This window comes from Mercenaria mercenaria, chromosome 15 (genome assembly GCF_021730395.1).
Source record: "Mercenaria mercenaria strain notata chromosome 15, MADL_Memer_1, whole genome shotgun sequence".
In the NCBI taxonomy this organism is placed as follows: domain Eukaryota; kingdom Metazoa; phylum Mollusca; class Bivalvia; order Venerida; family Veneridae; genus Mercenaria; species Mercenaria mercenaria.
Genome location: NC_069375.1, coordinates 37387870 through 37408469, shown reverse-complemented (window position 1 = coordinate 37408469; position 20600 = coordinate 37387870). Strand labels below are relative to the sequence as shown.

Here is a 20600-nt window from a genome sequence, read left to right as displayed (position 1 = left end):
AAAACATGCGAATATTAGCATGAAAAGTGTCCTATTTTATGTAAAATTCATTCTACGAGTGAAATAGTGCCCATTTGGCCCCCGATTTACGCGCAAATGCGCAAAAAATGGAAAAATTAGGATCTATTTATTAGGGACTTCTTTCACTACACAACGGAAGCACATTTTTGACCGAATTACTGCATTATAACCTATACCGAAACTTAGAGGTCGGTGTCACTAAATACAACAATAAAACTCCTGCTCACACTACAAAGGCAATATTTTTCTCCAACACTCATGCAACCCCATCAGACTGTCTGTTTGCCTAGGATCTACAACAAAGACACCAGTATCGTTATATCATCTCCTGTTCTATCGTACACTGGTTTGTTTGGCGTGGATTTTCCGTTTGCTGCATCTTGCAGCAACATTCGTGCTTGTATCTTAGATATGTGACTTTAATATTCACTGTAAAACATTTAATGGCTATGGTAACTAGCATTTTGTTCTAACTATAAGCTTACTTCAGCAATTTTATTTGTTGAAACAAAGTCCTAGTTTAGGTCTGAAATGGAAATAAATGTACATGAATACTATTCCAAGCAGGTATTTGAAAATTTGAACATCACATTGGCCTGAAGAAAACTTCATGCTGAAAAAAAGAGACTGATTTTAGTAAAAGCTCATGTCTTCCCATACTGTTTCATTTTAACGGAAAGATGAATTTGTAAGCAACAGCAAGCCAGATCTCGGTGATATTTTGTTACACAAGTTTATTTGTTTGGAAAATAGAAAGGCTAATTACCAAAATACCAGTAGTATAAACAAATGTATGTAAACATATCAACTCATCAACAAAAAAGTAAACATGAGTGTTTGAAACACACATATGTCCCATATAAAGGCCCCTCAAAGGATACAACGTCACAAGATATTAAGTATGCTGTCACCCTGACTTGGACTTTAAGAGGCTAAAACTCATTCAACATATATGCAAAACTAACCTTGGTACTACACCTTCCAATAAGAATCGGATGTTTTTAGAATAAAAATAACCTAATCCAAACTGTCAAATATCTAATGGTCCAAAACTGTCCAGATACAACTGTAAAAGTAAATTCCCTTCGAGTAAAACACTTCCAGATTATTTTATTAATAAAATCTGTAAGAATATCCTTTGGAAGCATAGAATAACTAAGACTATCATGTTTTTGTTTTTTGGTTTTTGGTGTATTTTTTTATTTTGCTTGTAAGTTTATTGATAGTCGCCACCGGTAGCCAGAAGACTGTTAGTAATGTTAGTTGGAGGCGAGATACAGAAAACGCTCCAGTGCCAAGCTTCCCTTGTTCTTTAGCGTGCAAGGTGTATTTACACACCCATACAAGGGTCACTTATCCCAATGGTTTTGCTATTACTGAAATCCAAACAATTTTGGACTGGAGTTAAAATCATTTGTACACTGTTACGTCCGTACAAAGTAAATCACCAACAAGTTTTGACTGGTGCGAAGGCAAACAAACAACAGCAAAACTGTGTGTTTCTGAATAAATACGAGCGGGAAATCAAATAAGCAACCTTTTAATTTGGTGAAGCCTTGTAGTAAAAACATGAGCACTGTACTTTTAACTTGAATAAATATATAACATGTAAGCTTACGCTTTACGGCCAACAAGCATGACTTAAAACATATTTCTTGGACTGTTGTAGAATTCACAACGTATTCAACGTATAGCAGGCATCTTAATTCAACAATGGATTTTCTGGAAAACAGTCAGTCTTGAATATCTTAATATGAATTTTGCAATGTGAATGTGTTAAAACGTCAATATCAGACCTTTTTTCGGGGAAAACAATAGTTGGGTGAAGCGATGGGATTAATTTTTATTTACATAGCTGAAAGGTATTTAAAGCCCCGCCCGTCTGATTGATTTAATGCTACATCATACAAAACGAACAGAAAACAATAAAAATATATTTATCACACAAATGTATACTGACTAATAACATACAAAGTTCATCATTTGATCTATCATAGCGTTTACTATATTTCCTTTTGGATGGACCAATTTCTCATGCTGAGCGAGCGTAGCATCTCTATTATTTAGCAGTATAACTTTGTCGTGTAAGCCATCAAATACCTCAAATAAGATCTTACTATATACATCGCCGTAATAGTCATGTAGCCTACATTCTCCAGCTGGACCTTCAAATGCATGCGGTGCTTTAATCAAGACAATCGAATATTTGCTATCTAATAAATAATTTTCAACGCTTTTGCGGATTATTTCCATTTTTTGCCTAAAAACGTTATGGTGGAAGTTAATAACATGCGCATAAACATGTATCAATACAATAGCACGTTCATTTCGTGGTAGGTTGTCTATACGAAAAGAAATAGAGTGCCAATGACGCGTAGTGCCCCAGGCTCGCCCCATGAAGATTGGGTGAGCGTGAAAGTACCAGTTTGCTTTGAAATTTATGTCTCTGTTGACACACGTTGACTCTCCTTGACATTTTGGACATTTCTCAAATCCGTCTGATGTCAGTTTACATTTAAAACGCTTGATAACAGCTTCATACCACTGTCTCACTGTCGAATCACCAAACAAATATAAACGTCTGTTTTTAAGGCATGACATATAATGCTGCTTTTGAACACCTGAAATTTAAAAACGAAAGAAAGTATTCTAACAATAAATATTATCAATAAGGCAAGGTATTATCCGAAATGTTGTTAAGGCTACACGTTTACTGTACACTAAAATCGTTTACCACATTTTATGAGCGTTGGCTATATATCTTTAGAATACACTGAAGTCTATCTGGATATCTGCGTTAATTTAACGGTCACAACTCAGTAATTTTAAAACGTACTTGCATGTCCTGAATATATGCCCAAATTCACTTCACAGTGACCTGTTTCTATAAGCTTGTGCTAAATCCTTTGAAAAAGATGTCATGATTTATCCAAACACGCCTTTAATACATGTACCTCTAAAGCATAACGCTTGAAACGGGACATAATGAATTTATACTCAAAATACGAGGGGTGTAAATAAATACACGGAAAAAATGCTGAATTTTTTTTCTGCTCCTATTTGAATAAAATTTGAAAATCTTATAGATGAAAGCATATTGAATATAAATCCTAATGACACTGTCATATCAATCAAAATTAACAAATAAAATTCGTCATTACTGACGTTTTCAAGTTTCTTGCCATTAAATGCATTTCTTTACCGTTCTGCTAATAAAATAAAAACTGTTTGCATAATTTTCCTGTTGTACTGATGAAATGGGGCACTGAACTGTGATGCACCGATTCATAGCAAGCAATGAGCTCTTTGATTTTCAAAACATTGACAAGACGCTATTGTCATCTGACGTGCGAAGCACGAGATACTCTTCTAACCTACTTTAAACCTATAACACTGGTAAAATTTTGATTTTTCTTCTTCCTTTATGCATTGTCACTTTAGCGTTTTAAAGCGAAGCAATTTTTCTATTTAGCCTACTATGTTAAAGAAATCTTGTTTTGACATTTTTCTCGTGGCCATGTTATTTAACGATTCGGAATTCTTTGAATAACCACGTTTATTTAGTCCTTCGGAACTGTATTCAGTAAGTTCGTTATTATTCAGGACATATTCTTTTGGGACGACTTCAATGTATTCGTTATTCCTTAGGTATAAGCGCGCTTCGAGGTTTTATTCAATGTGTTCGTTATTTTACAGAGTTTAGCCCTTTCGGGCTTCATTCAATGTGTTTGTTATTTGACAGAGTTTAGCTCTATAGGACATTATTCAATGTGCCCGTTATTAGACAGAGTTTACCCCTTCGGGACATTTTCAATGTGTTCGTTATCTGACATAGTTTAGCCCCGAGGGTCATTATTCAATGTGTCCGTTACTTGACAAAGGTTAGTCCTTTAGTGCTTCATTTAACGTGTGCGGTATTCAGCAGGGCTTAAACGTGAATGGACATGACATAAAACAAACTAATAGTAAGTAAACCTTGTAAAGCTTTACCTTTAAAGCTGGTCATGTATTTTGAAAAAGAATAGGAAAACAAGCTGAGTTATGGACGGTTCTGTTGGAAATTGTTTACAGATAGCCCTCATCAAATAAAAAGCGCTGTACTAAATCAGTTTAGAAATCATTTTCGTTAATAGTTATCTGTAAAATCATTAATATTTATACCGAGGCAAGTTTGTAAGTTCCATTTTCCACCATAAAAGAAGCCCGTAGGCCTTCTAAAATGCCACGTTCTTGAAATATTGTACTGTGAACAAGGTATAGACGGTCTGTCTGTCACGGAGAAATATTTGATATCTTCACGTCTGTTCTCAACAGTAACTTTTAAAGTCTGGTTAAATGTGACTTGTCCTCTGAAATTCAAATGTTAAGAAATTAGTTAAAACATACGCAAATGCACTTAAGTAAAATCCGCGGAAAATATGTTTTAATCGATACAACTTTGCAAATGATCATGAAATGTAGAAAAATATCTGTATCGTTGAATATTACTGTTACTATGCCATGTTATCTGACGTTCAAAAAGACATATCAAAACCTGTTTTGGAAGACTTTTCAACGACGAGACACTTTCATATCTAACAGGTCTGTAATTATACAACATACTTTACCATCTAAGAACTACATACCTTTTAAAAAGCACCTTCTCACTGTCTGTGATTGGAAGAACTTCGCATTTCTCCATCTTCACACGCTGCAAGTTTTTACACGACAAAAGTTTATTTGTTGGTTTTCCACAATAAAACGGCATTCCCGTGTTGAAACTAGTCAAGTTACAAAGCTGTGTGTAGTTAGTAAGCAGCCGCAGATGTGTGTTGTTAGGATGACATGGTGCACAAGGGGTCTCGTCTGTGGAAGTTCTGTTCATGTACAGGCCACATAACTTTCTATTAGCTAAAACCTGAAAAGAAAACATGTAAAACACAAATTCTATAAAGCGTTTACCTTTGTAAAAAATGTACCATTGTTACCATAACACCAAATTATGGCTCTTGAAATACTAGCAGTCGCAATTGTCACAAATAACATTTTATTCACTGCTGAAGCTAGATTTCTTTCACAAACTGAAAATGAATTCTCGGCAGACGGTAAACTATCACGAAATCTTATATTTGTAAATGTTTGATATGGATAAAAGAATTTGGTAACAAGTTAACAATGGTACTGTCAAAACTGAATAATAGACAAGTTCATTATAGAAATTTAGCAGGATAGGGATATTTAAACAGTCTCTTTAGAAAAGCTATTTATGTATCTATTGACAAGAATAAGAAGTCATTTATATTTCTGTCTTATTCCATATAACAAGAAGATGTTGACGAATGGTCCAAAAAATTCTAATATCAGATTTATAAAACATCATCGTTAAAACTCTATATAACCAAACGAAAATTATATGTTAAGATGTTGACGGTGAACGACCAGTGCCGGATCATCCACTAACATAAAGCAGCTCAATCTGAGTTAGTGGTTAAGAAGAGCTAAAACTCTGGTTGTCCATTTTGAATCAATGATATTCAATTACAATAATGAGCCTCTAAACATAGGGGATGGTTCCCCGACCCATATGTACCCACTTGCTGGGACATTAAACAAGGTTACTATCTTTCTTGATAGAAGTTTTTACAAAATCAGTGTTCTGCGTGTGTTGTCAGCTCAAGAAGGAATTTTTTTTACCAAAACATACAGGTTTAACAGACTGGTGCTGTGAGATATTTCGGTAATTTTTAAAAGCAAATAATAAATTGTTAATATCTGAACTATACCATTTAACATGAAATTACTTACGTTTCATGAGACGATACCTTACATGACGTCATTTCATTCATTTCTATTTTCATGTACCTTTGTACAGAAATTAATGAAAAACCTACCTTGGTTCTTGTGCGATAAATACTAGTAATTGTCTCTCTGGTATATGCCAGTTTTACGTTTATTATTGAATCACCTTCCCAAAATGTTTCACACAACAGCGCATGCGTACCGTCTCTGTTGTCGTCCACAATACAGGGGGCTGACGCCAAGAAAGTTTTGTTTTCAATTGTAGCTCTAAGCTGATCACCTCCAGAATATTTACGTTGCCCGTAGCGATCGTACAAAGTAACAACAACTCGTATTGTTTCACCGACAGTGTACGCGTCTTTAGAACTATCTTGAATAAAAAGGAACGAATTGTAAATTATCAAACTGCTAAGAGATACTAAAATTGATACAAGTCAGTTACAATGGTGTAGGGAAGTTATCAACTGCTTGATATGGACACGTTAACACTTGCAAGACACAGAAACATTTGCCACGTTAAACTAGCTACCACCTTTAAATGATAATAAACCTGTGTTAGCAATGGCGCTATACGGTGGCCTATCTGAAGAAACTGATGTGACATTGAGCTTTTATTTACTGACTCCAAAACAGAAGAGTTTATGACTAAAGAATAAGGGTTATCTAGTTACTACAGTCGATCATACTGTGAAAAGGTCGACAGTCCTATAGCTGACGCGTCATTGTCACTTTGGCCTTGATCTGTCATCTACTGACTCCCAAAACAATAGGGCTTCTTACCCGATCATAGACAAAAATGCTATGAAGTTTCAAGTTCAAAGTTACTTCATTTTTTTGACCAGAAATCCTTTTGACTTTCAAGGACACTGTGACTTCGACATCTGACTTATGATCCCCGAAATAATAGCAATGTTCTGCTGACAACAGAAGTCAAGACATATTGTTTGAAAATCCTAAGCCAAATATTCTCTTGGCATGACAGGACATCGATTTCATTCTAGAGGTCACTGTGACTATGACCTTTGCCCAAATGGCTCTTAAAATTGGTCATTTAGGGGCCAAAAGAGATCATACTATACTCTTGTTATTGATTGAGAACCATTATAAGTCTCAAGATCATTGTGACCATGACTTTGGACCTACTTCACCTTGAAACAACAACGGGCATGTACTGAACAGAGACAATCATTTTGTAAAGCTTGACCATTGTAGGTCAAAGCGTTCTGTAGGTAGTTTGGTGTTGATTCGGAATCAAAGTGTCTGCCAAACGACAACTGTTACTATACAGGCAATGAGCAAAACCTACCCCTTCGTTTTGGGTACAACAATACCTGAAAATGATATTGTTGAGTGCTGCGTCGAGGCTGTTTTATAAATATCTTGGCATGGTTGAAACGTCAATGCGTTGTCCTCTGTTATGATATTGTAAAACCTTGGATCGCGCGGGTCGTCAACGCCGTATGTGTGCGCTTGTTGTCTGGAAAAAAAGACATTGATATCTAAATCTAGCCGTATTCCTAAGTTTGCCAATGACTTTAAAGACGAAATATATGATATTGCAGCGATGACATTTTTTGATTTTGTTTTAATCAAAGAACTTCTGTTAACGGAGGGTAAATTACAGAAAAACAGCCATTTTTGTTATTTCTTGTAACACATTTAACAAGGGCTAACAGGGGAGACATCGCGTTTGACTATTTCAATGCTTAATAGTGAAATAGTGATTATAGAAGGAAACTAGAGCTACAGCTACAGTGAGTAACACCCCCTAAAGACTGCCTTGTCAAAAGAAACAAATCATTTATGTTTGAATAGTGTGTTGTTTTTTATATTTAAAGTAGATAATAAATACTGAGGTGTGTGTACTGGTTTACAAAAGAACGCTGGAAAAGGAAACTTAAGTGACCTTGACCTTTGCTAAATGAAGTGGTAAGTTTAACAAGTAAATACTTTGTATGTCTGCGTATTGCGGAAACTGAGGCAGGAGGGGTGGGTAGGGTTGTAAGCGAAATGAAATTAAAAAGTAACATTTGAGGGTGACGCAGGAAACTATCAAAGAGGTATTTCATCTACATTTCATGGTGTCATATATACGAAGATTCGTGAAAGTGCATTAACACTTTAACTGGAAATCGTTGGGGAAAGGGACATTATTCATTGACATGTCTGCAAGAGTTAGTTTAAACAAATTTTTATTCCGAAAAGCATGAAATATATAATTACAATACAACATTTCAGGAATTGGACAGAAAGCTATACATGTCGTCATGTGAGCGCAAAAACTGGTTAACTGACATTTTCATAATTTTTCAGGAGAGCTAAAAAACTAATAACTCCTACTTTAATTTGAGCTCCTTTTATATGTGCATAATTTTCCAACAATTGAAAATACATGAATTTATACCTTAGATATATTTTTTATAAAATCATTACTTTAAAAGAGTTTTTTGTTAAATATGCAGATAGCTTGATTTTGTTCTGAAATTGTTTTGTGCAAAAACAGGTTAAATGCTCATAACTGGCTTTTGCGTCATTTTTGTGTGTGCAAAAAGTAGCTATGTGCACTTCCTAATGCATATTTGCACAACCAAACTCAAAAAAAGCTTTGTATATGCTAAGATAAGAAGAATAGATTTCAAAGTTGACTCACACTAATGACTAGCATGTTTAGAGAGGATCTGCATGATTAAAGATACTATGTTGTATAGCGGGATATGTTTAACTTTACTACATTCAGTTACAATTGGTGTTACCGGTAATTTATATAATAATTTATGTTAATGACTTTAAAAGGTAGAAACCTAGTGCAAGCCAGTGACTGAAATTGATTACTTATTAATCTCAATAATCTTAATTAACAGTCAAATGCAACATAACAAAGGGGTTCGGCACATGAGTGGATTAAGTTATGTGACTTATTTTTGCGTCCTAGAGGGTATAAAAAACATACTAATATGTCTACTCCCTGGAATATAATTATGGCTCAGCGCTCTAGGACACAAAACTCTATCCGCTGGTGTGCTGGACCCCTTTGCAACATAATATAGATAGATAATTTTATTCCTCCAATAATTTAAAGTATAGCACTCTCTCAACAGAAAAGTTGTTAAATAGAATGATGATAATTGTCATTTCCTAAATAATTCATACATTCATTTTACCTGTCAGGACTACAGTAATGTGGTTGATAGTTGCTTAATAAAAATGCTGTTTAATGGAATGTATTTATGTACTGAAAACGTTCTGTGGGGATTTTGACCAGTCGTTTAATAATAAAAAAATCGCTTAATAGAGATGGTCGCAAGTACGATGTCAACTGCAATGCTCCAAGTCAGATTAAAAAAAAAAAAATTATTACTCCAAAAGCCATATTCTTTGTTTCGAAACTCATTAGATTTAATATTTTATAATTACATAGTAAGGTTAGTATAATTATTATATAATTTATAGCATAACACTTTCCTTGGCAGCATTTCATTTAAATATTGGACACTGCTGAAGATGAGATTGATTCTGTGTAGTGTAATTGTGACTGTAATATGTTGTGCAGGTAATTTCAGTATATGAACAGTACCCTATACCACAAACTTATGCATATGTGCAGGGAGTCGTGAATGTGCGGGGGGAGGGGGAGGGGGTGGGGAGGGAAAGGGGAGTACCATTTTTTGAGTATTATATATACTGGTATATTTTCTTCTTATTTATAAGACCATACTGATGATTGCATCCTAAAAGCTCACTAGAATTCAGCAGTTGGCTGTTGAAATATTCAGAACCATCTACAGTAATACTTCCAACAAAGATCTTGTACCCCAATAAAGATTTCTACATAAAATACATTTTTTAGTTACAGTTTTGATGACAATGCATAACTTAAACAAAAGTAATCAGCAACCATAATCAGTGTTGAAATTGCAAAATTTTACACCCCTCCCACCCCTTATACAGAAATAATACATTTTCTCAAAATAAAATGTAATATAAGATGTATTATGCCTCATGCAAGTACATATAGCTTTTATCTAAAGGCATTTATTTTTTCCTTTTTGTACGTCAAAATATCAACCCCACAGTATCAACTCCTATAACTCTGACATGCATTTTGCCAATTATGCCCTCTTCTGGACTTTGAAATTAAATCCTGTTTATACTGTTATAAAGTTTGGGTACAAGTAACTCCATAACTAATGCATAATATTGATTTGAAACTTCACTTGTGTCTTCAGGGTTATTAAACTAGGTAATAGCATCAAGACCCATAAACCTGAGATGCATTTTGACCAAACTATGCCCCCTTTTGGACTTAGAAAAACCTGGTTAAGATTTTGCATGCAAGCTCCTATCTCCAAAACTAATGTAGATATTGAATTGAAGCCTCACTTGGGGCTTCAGGCTAATAAATCAAGGCAAAAGCACAAGTCCCATAACTCTCACATGCACTTTTGCCAAATTATGGCCCCTTTAGGACATAGAGAAAATCCCGGTTACAGCTTTGCATTCAATTTAACTAATGCAGATACTGGACCGAAACTCTATAGATATTTTAACATTTATGGTAATATTCCACAATTCGAACAACTGAGCTTTGGCAAGGACAGCCTTTGTTAAGAACAGCCATCAAACACACAGACTAAATAATGTGAATAACAGTATTCATAATTTCAACTCTTTACAATACACATAGTTTATCTCAGACTGTGATGAAATGATTATAAACTCTGTGTAAAATTTCATTAGCTTTAGAACAGTAAATTATGAACTACGGCTTCTGTTATTTGTTGTCGCTGGAAATAAGTTGAAAAATAATCTTAACTGACTTTGTGTCATCAAAAACTGGCCATAGCTGAAAACATCTAACTGTCGAAGAAAACAGAACTCAAGACGTTATGGTATTGGACCCCTAACAGTAATGTTGAAAGAATGGCATTTGCTTGGTATATTCTTAACGTTGACCATGTTTCGCACTGTGTTGCAATTTTTAAACAACATATATATAATTCATGGTGATGTAGAGTCAATTTTCAAAGTTATGGCCACTATCCAAAATGTTCGCAGAGAATTAATTTTGATAAAAGAAAAGAAACATCAAACTATTGGTAAAGAATTATAAAACACAAAATAAAACTGTCAATATATCTTTTTTCTAGGGTGCCTTAAGTAAACAGAGTTAATGAAACAGAATTCTAACTCCAACATTGAAAAACTAAGGTTGAATCCTGCAGGTCTGTTTTAAATTTTGCTCACTACATTCAAAAATAACCTTGGGGCAGAAGTAAAACCAACCTACATTTCTTCCACAATATGTAATCTAAAGAACTTTTACCGCATTTAACTCAGTATTTTTAAAGATGTCTAACTCTACCCTTTTTATTTCAGAGTACAATAAATATTATTTTGTACAATTAATCAATAATAAGTTTTGAAAGAAGTAAAAACTTACAAGAAAAAAAATGAAAATAAGGAAAAAAATACTTGGTCCCTGTGGGGCTTGAACCAAAGGGGTACATCACATAATTTTAAAGGTTTTGGGGTGGTCTGGGGTATAGTAACCCTTATTTTGTGAATAGGGGTTACTATACTCAAGACCACACCAAAACCTTTATGTGATGTACCCCTTTGGCTTGACCCTACACCCCCACCCACTCCCACATCCCCCTGAAAATTGCAGTCAAAGTAGGCATATGGTAGGAATTGAATACTCTTGACTTCAAAAAGGAGGTACTCTATTACGGGTCTAATACCTTATATAAGCACTCCAACATCACCAGCACCCTACATTGTTTTGATTTTTTCTTTGTTTAATGATAAAAAATTCATTAAAATACAAACTTTTCTCAAGTGAAACAATAATCCTGTGAAACTTCTATAAATAACAGAAATGTTTCTCTTAAAAACTCAGCAGAATATAGAATTTTGTGTTTAAAATACAAAAATATTGCAGGATGGGGTTCCCCCACGAGGAGTTTCCCACACCCTGCTACACTTTAGTGTACATACATACATACATTCATACATACATATTATTATATTACTGTGTATACACCATTCGAGTCAGGGATGCACCCAATGCACCATTGTTCCTAAAAACTACAAGCATACATGTTTTAAAGCATAGAATTCAGATCCCAGAGCAATTCTCATTTATCTTTTAGGTATCAATTACATAATTAATGTATATGAAAACTGAAAACCATTTTTTTATCATTTTTGCTCAGAGAAGTTTATTACTATGCTTTAATCAAAGAGACTTGCATTTGGCTATTTTATTTGTACTTAGGCAAATTACTCATTATACAAAATGTACATCTTTATCGCGTTTGTTAGCTTTGAATAACGTAAGTATAACAAAAATATTTTGAGATAAAAAAAAACAAACTTGGATCAGTAAGCAGTACAGATTGGTGTTCAAACTCAATGTTAAAATCATAATAAAATGCAAATTTACTATTTTGTTTGCCTATCTGTTTTTAAACAAATTATTGATGCAAAAACAAGTTAAGTGCACTTGTCCTGTTTTTGCTCTTATTAAAACAATGGTTTGCAGATAGCAGGTTTTTGCAAACTTCTGAAAAAAGGGTTTTTTAAATAAAAACTTGAAAAAATAAATGGTGGGCATATGTATAACATCATTTTGGACTAAAATATGCAAAAAAGTGATTTTTGAAAAAATGTCAGTTATCCAGTTTTTGCGCTCATATGACGATGTATTAGCTTACAGCTGTCCTCTCACTGCAAGAGTTATGGACCTTGTGTCATGTGTTGTGTGTGATGATGAGAAAATAAATGTTTTAGTATTTCAAAATGTTGGAACATTTTACAAGAAATTTAAACATTTCAAGTTAAGAAGATTTAATTCAGCAAAATGTCGTTCAGATCGCCATGCAAATGTGACAATTACTTCTTTCGACATTACATGGATTACTGAATAGTGTTTCGTAATAAAATCTGAAAACATATTGGATAAAAATGACGCTCCTCTGCTTTTTATTTTGAGTGACCTTATTCGGCAGATCCAAACATACATTTGCTGGTGTAGATACACTAGTGTGCTTCTGACAAAGCTTTGATTGTTTATGCGATGTCCCACTGTACTTTATACCCAACTAATTTTTGAACGCGCAGAAAAATCATTCAATCCTTACGTTTACATTTTTACTGCAGCTTGCCAAAAATAGGTGGTTCATTTCCATAATTACCACAAAATCATTGTAAATGGCAGAGTATCTATCTTTACAACAAATTAGATACAACGGCCATAAAGACCCACCCAAGTTAAAACACAGTTCCTGATTTTGATTCATAATATCCTCCAAATCCAATGCAAGCCAGTAAGTGTAATCAATTCAATTTCGATCTTTACAATCAGAAAAAAATAGTTTAAGCAATAACTGATTGTTCTTTTTGAAATGTGAAAAGCGCATGTTACATCCGATCGTGATATTGGTCGCCACTGGTTTTGCTGTAGTAGTGTTATTTATATGAAAATAACTTCGGGGACTTTTTTCTGTTTTCGTTCCACACATAATGTTTGATGACGCACTGAGATCACTACTCAAATTTGTTAAGATTTTTATTGAATCCCCAACCAGAATACTTGCCTCGTCCGTCGTCCACCAGTTTCTGGTCGTCTTGATATATGATGAATGGGAAAGACTAGAACTGCGTTTGTTGCTAATTGTCCGTATGGTTATAAACACCAAAGCTGTAGAAAGGAAAATGAACACTGCTCTCTTTGAACATCGTCTAAAACCAATGAAAATTGTTGAAGCAATTATTACAAATTCATAAAAGTTATTCATGCAAACATTTTAGCCGCACAATTCCATTTCTTGTGCTTTCATATACTACTACCCATAGATATAACTAGGAGCATAGAAACTGATTTTCAAAGGAGTAGACAACTTGTGTGAAACACTTGTTTAAACATCATTAAGATTACTGCTCTAAAGTAAAACAGTGGATTTTGTTCACAAATTGTGAAACAAAAACAGGCAATTTTCTATTCTTATAAAACAATCTTCTTTTTGCTATGTATTAATATGTATTCTAACACGATCCGCGGCAGCAATTGCTATATAAACATATAGCGAAATCGCCTATAGATATATGAATCTACGATAAAATATGGTTGGCTGTTACATTTCACCCCCTACGATTGTGACCTAAGCGATTCTACTTCTGTTCCATTAAATACGAATTATTTCAGAGCCAAACGGTTGAAAACAATATTTCAAAAACATAATTATGATAAAAAGTCATATTGACTTATGTGTAGGACCGTAAAACACATTTTGATCTCTACGAGCGAATTCAATTAGCTCAATTATGACTCAGCGATGACGTCATGAATGTATGACATAAAGTATGAAGTCATAATGATGTGACGTCATATAAAAGTTAAGCTTGTAATCAACTAACCTATTTTGATTATTCTGTTCATAAATAATTTGCGAGCTGTTAGATAACTAGTTTATAAATACTTCTCAAAATTCTAATAAAAAAGGAACAAATATCTATACGTTCCATTGGCTATGCAACACTTTCTAACCATGGGGGTAAATTGTAACTACATATATGATCCGAATGACGCATTACGCTGAAAATGTAGTGCTGTAAAATGCGAATTATTTGCGTTGTTAGAATCGAAATAATAATTATTTCTTAAGTAATAACCATGCAGAAAAACGATTTACCTCCTTTAGACAATCTGAAATATTGGCAATATCTTAATAGAAACATAATTATAAGGTTTTTACAATGTGAAGATTACTTCATAAAAACGAAATGTATTTCGTATTTGCAATAATTCTTCGTTTTTACGAAGTAGATCTAGTATTTCGCAATTAAGAAGTAACATTCCGTAAATAAGAAATAAAAACGACTGTGATATACATATAAAAGTGTCGGTTGTCACGCGAGGTCTCCATTATCATTCATTTCAGGTCGATTTGGATGAAAGCTTTTTTGAATCACTGTCACGTCCTTTTTCTCGATAACCACTAGAGACATGTGAGGAAAGTCGGTCATGGCACCAGTAGTGCCAAAACCAACGACCTACAGGTGGTAACATAACATGTGAAATTGGATAATCGTAATAACTAAATTAGTCTACTTGTTTTAAAGTTTCCGTGCTATTTTTCTAATAGAAAGATGGATAGATATTATATTGGAGTTATTCAGGTATTGATTTTTCACCCAATTCCAACTGATACCAACATCAGTTTCAATAATTTTTATTCGCATTAAACATTAATTATACAATGGTTACTTGGGGCCTCCGTGGCCGAATGACTTATGTCATTGACTTCAATTCACTTGCTCCAAACCGATGTGGGTTCGAGCCTCACTCAAGGCGTTAAATTCTTTATTTGAAGAAACCATCCAGCTGGTTTAAGCTAGGTAGGTGGTTCTACCCGTGATGAAATACTAAGTAATGCACGGAGGGGCACCTGGGGTCTTCCTCCACCATCAGAAATGGAAAGTCACCATATGATCTATTATTGTGTCGGTGCGATGTTAAACCCAACAAAAATATATATAAAAAAATGTTTACCTGAGTGCGACTGATTAACAGTTCAATTCAAAAGTCATAAAAATAAGAAAATATTATCATGATTATAATTTGGTAAACCTAATTAAAAGTGCATGTCTATAAATAACTTAAATTAACATAACATACATGTGTAAAGATTCACATATGTGAGTATGAACTCTGCCAATGTTCATACAGTTAGTTCTTTGAACTGTTTATTATTATTTCTAAGACTTGAAAATACTAATTGAAAAAAACGTTATATCATTCATTGCTATAAATTTCACTGAGTATTAAATACTGACACTATTACATTGAGTAAAAGAGTTTTACGTATACTTTTTGTTGTATTTTTGACAGATAAGTAAATTTCTGCTAAAATACATTGTAGTTAAAAGGTAACGACAATATTTCGAGTAAACATTGACTTACCTATAAATGACAGAGATGCCCATCTTTATGTAATATCCGATAAACGATCCCACCCCCTATAAACGACTGTATTCTCCCTCTTCCTGCTGCTGCGACCGATCCAAACAAACAGATAAGAAATAGTCTTCAAATTAATTATTTTGCTTTACACGGTGTGTGTGTTTATAAGTTTTACGATAAGTTGAACATAAAAATGTGTATGTGGTAAAATAACGGATGAAACAGACAAGTAATATTCATAATATGCTGATAAAATGTTGACTGATGACATTCATTGCATGGAAATTCACTCGACCGAGTCTCAAAACTGGTGAATAACATGTTAAATTGATTTGCAAACCAAATAATTCCTTTTTTGTTTTCTGAAATAAGCATGCATACTCCATAAATATATGTAAATAAGATGTTGCATAGCTGTTGCCTTTATGAAAGAAATTACTTTTTTCTGGACGGTAAAAACATTAATTGTATGCCGACTTGCCATTAAGTATGCGATTTATGTCCTTTGAGGGCGTAAATGAAATAAAAATACATACCGAAGTGTCTCTATCGACCAGTCTCCATGTACATAATATAATAATGTCATTTGATGTCGAACTCCTAGTGCTATATGCGTGTACTAATCCATTTAGGGTGTCTGTGACTCGCTATCCTACATAATTATATAATGCAATAGAATGCTTTAGAATCGTTTGTACAATTCTATGTTGGTTTTATAGACATATACTCTCATAAAATACATAATTAGAAACCGAAAGTATACACAGGGTCCCTAGTATGTCACGCAAGAAATTACCTTGTCAGGCGAAGAAATGCTTCCTGACGATTTCAAAAAGTCGATGAGGTGAAACAGGAGAGGACTATAGGTTTACCTCCGTCCGTTTGTCCGTCTGGCTGTCTGTTTGTCTGTCTGTCTCGTCCGCCAAAAATGGTTCCTTCGATTTCTTAAAGACTACTGCACCTACCTTGAAACTTCACACACACACACACATGGAGGGCAATATAATATGTAGTTATTGCCCGTATATTTTTTCGGATCGAATCCAAGATGGCCGACTGGCAGCCATTTTGAAGTAAAATGTGTTTCTGTTATTTCGTGAAAACTATTGCACCTACCTCTCTTAAACTTCACACACACAAAGAGGGCAGTATGTTATTAATGTTCGTGTTATTCGTTTCTGGATCGGATCCAAGATGGCCGACTGATTGAGCACTTTTCCACTAACAAGCATACAACCCGCTTGCTTTGCGCAAAAACCTCTGATTCGTGTGGGGAAAAATGCAGTTATTTTCGGAGAACAGGTTTGTACTGGTACAGAAATCGGGATCATAGGTTAGTTTAACTGCCTGTCGTTACATATTAACTGAAATACTGTTGAAAAACGGCGTTAAATCCTAAACAAACAAACAAACAAAACCAAGCATACACTTTGGGCCTATATATCCACATATAGATGCGGTATTCAATGGTAGGGAACATTTGCCCCCTCCAATCCCCCGCCCCTGTGGGGCTGCTTGCTTTTCTTTTTCATGTCAACCATTCGGAAAAGAAAGTATGGATCTCATAAGTAGATCCTTTCATTAAGAGTATGACATTGACTATAAAGAGAAAAGAAAAAGAAGAGGACGGATATTAACTACATGTTGCTTATGTGTGTGTGAAATTTGAGATAGGTAGATCTAGGTGTAATAGTATTCAAGTAATTGCAGGACCAAATTGATGAGGACACACATACAAACAGATCATGGTGACTCCTATACACACCCTCCTTCAAACTTCGTTATAAAGAAATACTACAGGGCGAAGGGAAATGCTAAGTCAGGACATCATGCCGAATCCTCTTTCATTGACGGTTATAAACAAATTGGAGGTTTTATCAATGATTTTATTTAGTTTTACCAAACAAGTATCGTTTCTTTGTACACAAAACAGTAGGATTTATATGTAGATCATTCTTCAAGCATGAAGATATGTAGGCCTACTTTTGACGCCAACAATGTGCAATTTCTGGACAAAATCAGCTAACAATCGAGTTGTTTGCTATAGTTTTACCTGTAATCAGAATAACATATTATATAAAGAAACAAATCATGTTCAGCATCCAATAAAATATAAATATACACACCAACAAAGCATATTAATCTTTTTAAAATAGTTTTTTCAACTTTTAGCGGTCAGCTTATTGTTTTGATCAGTCGTTCATAGGGCTTGGATATCCGTCTTAAAGTTAATTTTATAAATATCATTTGACATTCAAACAACAACATTTGGATCAATGCTTTTTTAAAGGTGTTTCTGGTATTCGGATTACCTCGGTTTTCGTCAATTTTTGAAAATTGCAAGAATAAAAGTCGCAATGGTATTATTTGCAATATTATGTAGGTACGAATACCACAAGAGCTCCACCTTAAAATGTTTGAGGGTTTGAAATGGTAAGTTTGTGAGTATGCTTTTCTTTCCCTTTTGCATTTTTGTCATGTCAAAAGTCCTTATCATTTCCTGTTTAATTAAGTTGACGAAAACTATGCATTTTAATCCTCCTTTTCCAAAGGGACTATATTCGGTGACGACGGCGAACTCACTGATAGTCTTATGCCGACGTGAATGTCGAATTCCTTCTCTCCTAGACAAAAATTTATTAGTAAGATCCTCTGGAAGCACCTCTGGAGGCACAGAACACAACCAAGCAAAATATTAGCAGACAAGGTTTCACCGAATTCGTTTATTAGCGGTAATGAAATGTGCAAAAACACTCCCGTCCCTGCCCTTAGATACTGAATGGACTCCATGATACCTAAGGATCAGAAAATATTACAACGCTCACCGCTGATAAAAACAAAATATATAAAAACGGTATCATTAAGAGATCGTATTGGTTTATATAGACTTTATCATAACTTTAAGACATAACATCCCCTATAATATATAGCAGGATCACTGTTAATGATTTCATGCCCTCAAGCATTGTACGGTATTATGACAATATTTATGATGTAGACTGACGTGATGCATAATTACACGGTCAGTGTCCCTGACAATAACAATAGCTCTATATAGCACCATTAAAATCTCAAGGTTATCTTTTTTTTTTTCAAAGTGCTGTTCATATACCATTAACCGGAACATTCAAAGATATATTAGACCAAAAGTCATATTTGAAAGTTTGAACGATTTACAAAAATATAACAGTCACAAACCACTCATAAGCGATACCGACGGCTATCGAACAGCAATCATATACATGTACAATCTGGTTTGTGTATACATAGACAGTGTATAATTCGTACGGTGTGTTTGTCTAAGATAGTACACACATAATAATACATATGCAGCTAAGCAAAAAAACCAAATAAATGAGCCGTGCCATGAGAAAATCAACATAATGGGTTTGCGACCAGCATGGATCCAGACCAGCCTGCGCATCCGCGCAGTCTGGTCAGGATCCATGCTGTTCGCTTACAGTTTCTCTAATTCCAATAGGCTTTAAAAGCGACCAGCATGGATCCTGACCAGACTGCGCGGATGCGCAGGCTGGTCTGGATCCATGCTGGTCGCAAACCCACTATGTTGGTTTTCTCATGGCGCGGCTCAAATATCATTCTGTTATATCTTCAAGCGTTTAGCATAGAAAAAAAGAGATACTATCATATATGTGACTGTTGCGCAGAAAAGTATGTTATAGCGGTTTTGTGCAAATTAGGATCAGAAATTTCTTAAAAGGGAGAAAACAAAGAGTCTGTATAGGATATTCAAAATCAGAATGGAACAGTATCACATCAGGTGTACCTCAGGGATCTGAGACTGGACCAATCTTGTTTATCATTTACATAAATGACTAGTCTGATGCAATAAATGCAGCTTGTAAAATTTTTGCAGATGATACTAAAGTTTATAAGAAAATCATCTACTCCACAGCAGATCATGTTTCATTACAGGAGGGTCTTTTCAAACACTGTGACTGATCTATACCTAAATGCAAAACTATCTAGTTTGGTCACATTAAACATGATTTTAGATATGAAATGAGAAACACAAACATGAATTTTATAAATCTTCCTACTGTTGAAGAGGAACGAGATCTATGTATAACATTCCAAAACAATCTGAAGAGTGACAAACACGATTTAAATGTTGTCAATAAGACAAAGAGACTTACAAGTTCAATTAAACGAGATTTTGCTTGTATGACCAAACAGACACTTCTGTACAGAAGACAACGTTTCGATATGATCAAAATCTTCAAAATTGTGCGCGGATTTGAAAGCATAAATTCTGAGAATTTTTTTTTTACTTTTAATGACAACCCAATTCGCGGACACTAGTTCCAAATTTATAAACCTGTTGTTAACAAGACTCTAAGGAAAAAACACCTTTCCCATGAGATGTATTGATAAATTAGACATTGTTTTAAGTGACAGTGTTCTATCATTCAAGACTAAATTGGAGTTCGATATTCGACTTACACACTGTCAGACTGCTCGTCAGTGATCATGATCTCAGGTCTGCCAAGCAAGGGACCAATAAAAAGTTTTTATTGCAAATTAAGTATGTATGTAAGAATGTTTTCTATTTATCCCAGCTGTTATATTTATGTTTCTAGTGTAACATGGCGTTATTTCAGTGATGAATTTCAGAGTGACTAGCTGTAAATTCATTTATATTTCAATGATATAATATTTAAATATTTTGCAATATATAACCTTGCTTAAATAAAAGATTCATATGAAATTATTTATATTTTGCTTTGGGGATTATTTTCGGACCATGTATCAATAAGCACTATATACCGGTAGCGAGATATTTTAACACACAGTTAAGTTACAAGTGTTACGGTAT

General features: G+C 34.3%; 1 protein-coding gene across 1 annotated transcript; it reads right to left on the bottom strand.

Annotated features, from left to right (window-relative positions):
- Positions 1-1945: 1945 nt before the first annotated feature.
- Positions 1946-6230, bottom strand: LOC123551359 (NXPE family member 1-like). Its single transcript, XM_053525031.1, has 4 exons — positions 5892-6230; positions 4647-4918; positions 4183-4370; positions 1946-2642 (listed from the first exon to the last, which is right to left on the bottom strand). Exons 2-4 carry the CDS (start codon positions 4883-4885, stop codon positions 1981-1983), a joined length of 1089 nt encoding a protein of 362 aa, XP_053381006.1. The 5' UTR covers positions 4886-4918; positions 5892-6230; the 3' UTR covers positions 1946-1980.
- Between the last annotated feature and the right edge of the window lie 14370 nt (positions 6231-20600).

Coding starts and splice junctions, on each gene's coding strand:
- LOC123551359 (XM_053525031.1), bottom strand. CDS start 4,885: ATGAACAGAACTTCCACAGACGAGACCCCTTGTGCACCATGTCATCCT. Junction 4,371..4,646: donor GAGAAGGTGCTTTTTAAAAG/GTATGTAGTTCT, acceptor TTTGAATTTCAG/AGGACAAGTCACATTTAACC. Junction 2,643..4,182: donor GAACTTACAAACTTGCCTCG/GTATAAATATTA, acceptor TTTAAATTTCAG/GTGTTCAAAAGCAGCATTAT.